The 5,857-nt window shown below is 37.3% G+C and overlaps 1 protein-coding gene across 1 annotated transcript in view; it reads right to left on the bottom strand.

The window, feature by feature from the left end:
• Nucleotides 1-5,857, bottom strand: part of VAMP7 (vesicle-associated membrane protein 7) — a 14,906-nt gene that overhangs the window by 2,615 nt on the left and 6,434 nt on the right. Inside the window, exon 2 of the mRNA XM_010859144.1 lies at nucleotides 5,188-5,245. Within this exon, the coding sequence (XP_010857446.1) occupies nucleotides 5,188-5,245 (58 nt within the window). The remainder of the gene's footprint in view (nucleotides 1-5,187; nucleotides 5,246-5,857) is intronic.

Genomic DNA, 5,857 nt, shown 5'->3' with positions numbered 1-5,857 from the left:
CCCCATTTTACAGATAAAGAAACAAAGGCTCTGAAAAGAAACTAACTTGCCAAAAGTGAAACTAGTAAATGAAAGAGCTGAGTCGAATCCAAATGTTAGATTACTGCCAACTAAGATAACAATACCTAGGTTAGCATCTTAAGAGCAGGAATTGGGTTTTACTCCATCCATATCTTTCACAGGATCTATTAGAAAATCCAGCACGAGAAGATGCTTGAGAAATCCATAGTAATAGTACAGTCTTTCACACACAAAGATAACACTATTGACATAAACTTTTAATTAACTTTTTTCAGTAGTGGTGGTATATTTGAAAAGATCAAGGAATGTACTCTTGTCTACTTCCAGTCAAAAAGTGTATGTATGTGTATAACCTATACACAAAAGTATAATTATAGCTTAAGAAATGTAAGACTCAACTCTGACCATCCCAAATTTAGTGCTATTTCTCACCTACTCCCAGCACTTTCACATCAGTCATTTCAAATATAACTGGATTTTTAAAATAATTTTAGAAAATACAGTGAAACCAGGGAATATAAGTCATTGTGATAATCACTGTGGTTGACACACATCTCCATTTCACCTAAGATTAATAGTCTAAGCCAAGAGTTCTTAAAGTTGGGTCAATGGTCCAAATTCAAGGGGCCAATGTACTTGGATTAAAAAAAAAAACTCATTATTTTCACCAAACTTTAACTCAAATTTCAACTGTGAATGTAGTAACAAAATAGAGTAGTATTAAACAGTACCTGGGACTCTGTCACCAAGAGAAGTCTTTTTTACATGTACCATCAGTTACAGACATCTCTCAAAATATCATTAATACTTAACACCACATCAAAACTATTTTATTAAACCCATGACTATATCTTGTTATTAGTGAATTCATAAAGAAGCATATATTACTAAATCAATATTTAAACTATTTTGAATACTGTGAAAGTCACTCAGTTGTGTCTGACTCTTTGAGACCCCATGGACTGTAGCCTGCCAGACTCCTCTGTCCATGAAATTCTCCAGGCCAGAATACTGGAGTGGGTAGCTGTTCCTGTCTCCAGGGGATCTTCTCAACTCAGGAATCAAACCCAGGTCTCCTGCATTGCAGGCAGATTCTTTATCAACTGAGCCACCAGGGAAGCTCTGAATACTGGATTTCAACATAACTGGTATTACTAGGTTGGTGCAAAAGTAATTTCGATTTTGCATTGTTGAACTTTGCCATTTGATATTGAAATATTTTTAAATACATGTGGTTATGTTACATATCATTTTAATGAGCATTTCTTGTTTTATGATTTTTGCTAATTATTACTTGCTAACTATATGTATTTTAGACTATGGAAATTATATTAGGCAAAAAGCAAATCTGAGTGATTTTCTTATTTGAGTTCAATATACATCACAGCTGCAGAGAAAACTCACAACATCAACAATGTGTTTGGCCCTTGAACTGCTAACAAATTGTATGGTGCAGTGGTGGTTCAAGAAATTTTCCAAAGAAATCAAGTATTGACAATAAGAACCACAGTGGCTGGCCATCAGAAGTTGACAATAACTAACTGAGAGCATCATCAAAGCTGATCCTCTTACAACTACATGAGAAGTTACCCAAGAACTCAATGTTTATCATTCTATGATCATTTGGCAATTGAGGAAAATTGGTAAGGTGAAAAAGTTTGATAAGTGGTTGCCTACTGTTGTTGTTGTTGTTGAGTCACTCAGTTGTGTCCAACTATTTGCAACCCCATGGACTGCAGCATGCCAGGCTTCCATGTCCTTCACCATCTACCAGAGCTTGCTCAAAATCATGTCCAGTGAGTCAGTGATGCCATACAACCATCTTGTCCTCTATCATCCCCTTCTCTGCCTGCTTTCAGTACTTTCCAGCATCAGGGTCTTTTCTAATGAGTCAGCTCTTTGAATTAGGTGGCCAAAGTATTGGAGCTTCATCATCAGTCCTTCCAATGAATAGTCAGGGATGATTTCCTTTAGGATTGACTGGTTTGATCTCCTTGCAGTCTAAATGACTGTCAAGAGTCTTCTCCAACACCACAGTTCAAAAGCATCAATTCTTCAATGCTTGGCCCTCTTTATGGTCCAACTCTCACATCCATACATGACTACTGGAAAAACCATAGCTTTGACTATATGGACCTTTGTTGGCAAAGTAATGTCTCTGCTTTTTAATGTTTAGGTTGGTCATATTTTCTCTTCCAAGGAGCAAGTGCCTTTTAATTTTATGGCTGCAGTCACCATCTGCAGCAATTTTGGAGCCCAAGAAAATAAAGTCTGTCACTCTTTCCATTGTTTCCCCATCTATTTGCCATGATGTAATGGGAACAGATGCCATGATCTTTGTTTTTTGAATGTTGAGTTTTAAGTAAGCTTTTTCACTCTCTTCTTTCACCTTCATCAAGAGGTTCTTTAGTTCTTCTTTGCTTTCTGCCATAAGGGTGGTGTTATCTGCATATCTGAGGTTATTGATATTTATCCCAGCAATCTTGATTCCAGCTTGTTCTTCATCCAGTCCAGCATTTTGCATGATGTACACTGCATGTAATAAACAGGGTGACAATATACAGCCTTGACATACTCCTATCCCAATTTGAAACCAGTCTATTGTTCCATGTCCTGCTCTAAGTGTTTCTTCTTGACCTGCATACAGGTTTTGCAGGAGGCAATTAAGGTGGTTTGGTAGTCCCATCTCTTTAAGAATTTTCCACAGTTTGTTGTGATTCACAAGAGTCAAAGGCTTTAGTGTAGTCCATGAAGCAGAAGTTGATGTTTTTTTTTTTAATTCTCTTGCTTTTTCTATGATCCAACAGATGTTGGCAATTTGATCTCTCTCTGGTTCCTCTGCCTTTTTTAACTCCAACTTGAACATCTGGAAGTTAATGGTTCATGTACTATAGAAGTCTGGCTTGGAGAATTTTGAGCATTACTTTGCTAGCATGTGAAATTAGTGCAATTGGGCAGTAGTCTGAACATTCTTTGGCACTGCCCTTCTTTGGCACTGAAATGAAAACTGATCTTTTCCAGTCCTGTGGCCACTGCTGAATTTTTTAAATTTGCTGGCATATTGAATGCAGCATTTTAACAGCATCATCTTTCAGGATTTGAAATAGCTCAGCTGGAATTCCATCACCTACACTATCTTTGTTCATAGTGATGTTTCCTAAGGCCCACTTGACTTTGCCCTCTAAGATGTGGGGCTCTAGGTGACTCATCACACCATTGCGGTTATCTGTGTCATGAAGATCTTTTTGTACAGTTCTTCTGTGTACTCTTGCCACCTCTTCTTAGTATCTTCTGCTTCTGTTAGGTGCATACTGTTACTGTCCTTATTGTGCTCATCTTTGCATGAAATGTTCCCTTTTCTTAAAGAAATCTCCAGTCTTTCCCATTGTATTGCTTCCTTCTATTTCTTTGCATTGTTCACTTAGAAGTCTTTCTTATCTCTCATTGCTATTCTTTGGAACTCTCCATTCAGATGGGTATATCTTTCCTTTTCTCCTTTGCCTTTCGCCTCTCTTCTTTTCTCAGTTATTTGTAAGGCCTCCTCAGACAACCTTTTGCCTCCTGAGCTGACCACAAATCAAAAAAAGATCATCATTTTGAACTGTTATCTTCTCTTACTCTACACAACAACAACAAACCACTTCTTGGTTGGATTGTGATGTGCTACAAAAACTGGATTTTCCACAACAGCCAGCTCAGTGGTTGAACTGAGATGAAGCTCCAAAGCACTTCCCAATGCCAAACTTGCACCAAGAGAAAAAAAAAGGTATTAGTCACTGTTTGGTTGTCTACTGCCCATCTGATCCACTACAGTTTTCTGAATCTTGGCGAAACCATTAACATCTGAGAAGTGTGCTCAGCAAATTAAGGAGATGCACCAAAAATTGCAATGCCTGCAGCCGGCATCAGTCAACAAAAAGGGCCCAGTTCTTCTCTGCAACAATGCCCGGCCACTTGTCACATAACCAATGCTTCAAAAGTTGAATGAATTGGGCTATGAAGTTTTGCCTCATCTGCCATATTCACTTGACCTCTTGCAAACTGACTACCACTTCTTCAAGCATCTCAACAACTTTTTGCAAGGAAAATGCTTCCACGACCAGCAGCACACAGAAAAAGCTTTCCAAGAGTTCATCAAATCCTGAAGCATGGATTTTTTTGCTACAGGAATAATCAAGCTTATTTCTCATTGGCAAAAATGTGTTGATTATAATGGTTCTTATTTTGATTAATAAAGATGTGTTTGAGCCTAGTTATAATGATTTAAAATTCAGGGTCCAAAACCGCTATTACTTTTGCAGCAACCTAATAAAATCATGCATTTAAAAAATTCTGGGAGTGATCCATGAGCAGCAAAGAGGTCTGTGATACAATAAACATTAAGAACCATAATCTATGGCAATCATGCCCATTCCAATTTAAAAATAAGTACATAACCTAGTCCTAGCCAGTAAGGCATGAAAAGTCCGCTTTGAAAGTGGGAGAAGGGAAAGGTGTACCTCTGGGGAGTTTCCTCATTCCTGCAGGAAGAGACCTGAGAAGACATAGCCCCTCTTTTTTGGACACAAATAAATAAGCACGTAGCTCTTTGAAACCATAAGGGAAATGTGTCCAAGAAGAAGTCGACACTAGGATTGCAGAGAGGAGAGAGGACCTGGATGGCACTGTTAAGGTACTGAGCATTTTGCATCAAACTACAAATACTCAAAAAACAACCTACCAATGTAAACTATGGGTTTACAAAGTTGATTATAATGTGTTGTGATTCTGTTTTCCCAAAGTCCACATACATTAGAAAATTCACTAACTACTGATTAAAGAAGTGAAATAATCTATTTACTATTTCAGATAAATTTTGAGAGGGTCTGATACTGAAGAATCATAATAATGAACACCAATTCTCACTATACAATAAATTAAGTGTAGAAGTTATAATAAAAGGTTCAGCTAAAACTCTACAAAACCAAACTGATTTGCAAATACCCAGATATCAACTTTTTCTGTGATTTGCTACTCTACATGACAAATGCAAAGCATAAAAAACAATTCTGAGCTATAGAAAGTTATATTTGCGTCAACTTTACCCACCACAGATACAGATAATTAAGAACTAACTCTACTAATTTTACACATAGTTAAAGAGCAACATGTCCTCAAATTACTTACATCATCAGTGATACAAAGATATACAATCCTGTCTTGGCAGATGTAATGAAACAGATAACTGTAGAATAAAAGATATAAAACTTACTGTGGTTATGAGCAATATCTCTTTCACTTCTATCTTCTATCTACGTATAAGAAATTTTAGAACTGCCAACATGACCATATTATTTACAAATACTATTTTCCTTCTCCCCTATATACCTATTTCTCTCAAGTCAAACTTGATAGAAATAAATAAGAAATTAAAACAGGGTCTCTATTCTATCTAAATAGTGCAACATGATGCACATTATCCATAATAATAATATCTAAGAAAGCATACTTGGACTGTTTTTGCTCTGCTGCATGGCATTCCGGACCATAGTTCCCTGACCAGGGATTGAACCCAGGCCCCAGCAGGGAAAGCACTGAATCCTAACCACTGGACTGCTAGAGAAGTCTCAGATTCTTAAGGTTTGAACAAGAGATGACATCTGAAGGACACATAATTAAGATAAACACCCAAATGGGCCACACAGAGCAAACATTTTTTTCTACCAGATACTCAACAATAACATATATTTGGCATCGACTCGGAGCCAGTTACTGGGTTAGGTGCTGAGGATACAAATAAGCAAAATCATCAGTCCCTGCCTTCAGAGAATGAAAATGCAGGCAATTGTGGAACAGC

This window comes from Bison bison, unplaced genomic scaffold (assembly GCF_000754665.1).
Source record: "Bison bison bison isolate TAMUID 2011002044 unplaced genomic scaffold, Bison_UMD1.0 scf7180017856193, whole genome shotgun sequence".
Classification (NCBI taxonomy): domain Eukaryota; kingdom Metazoa; phylum Chordata; class Mammalia; order Artiodactyla; family Bovidae; genus Bison; species Bison bison.
Note: the sequence above shows the minus strand (reverse complement) of the source record. Positions and strands in the feature narration are given on the sequence as shown.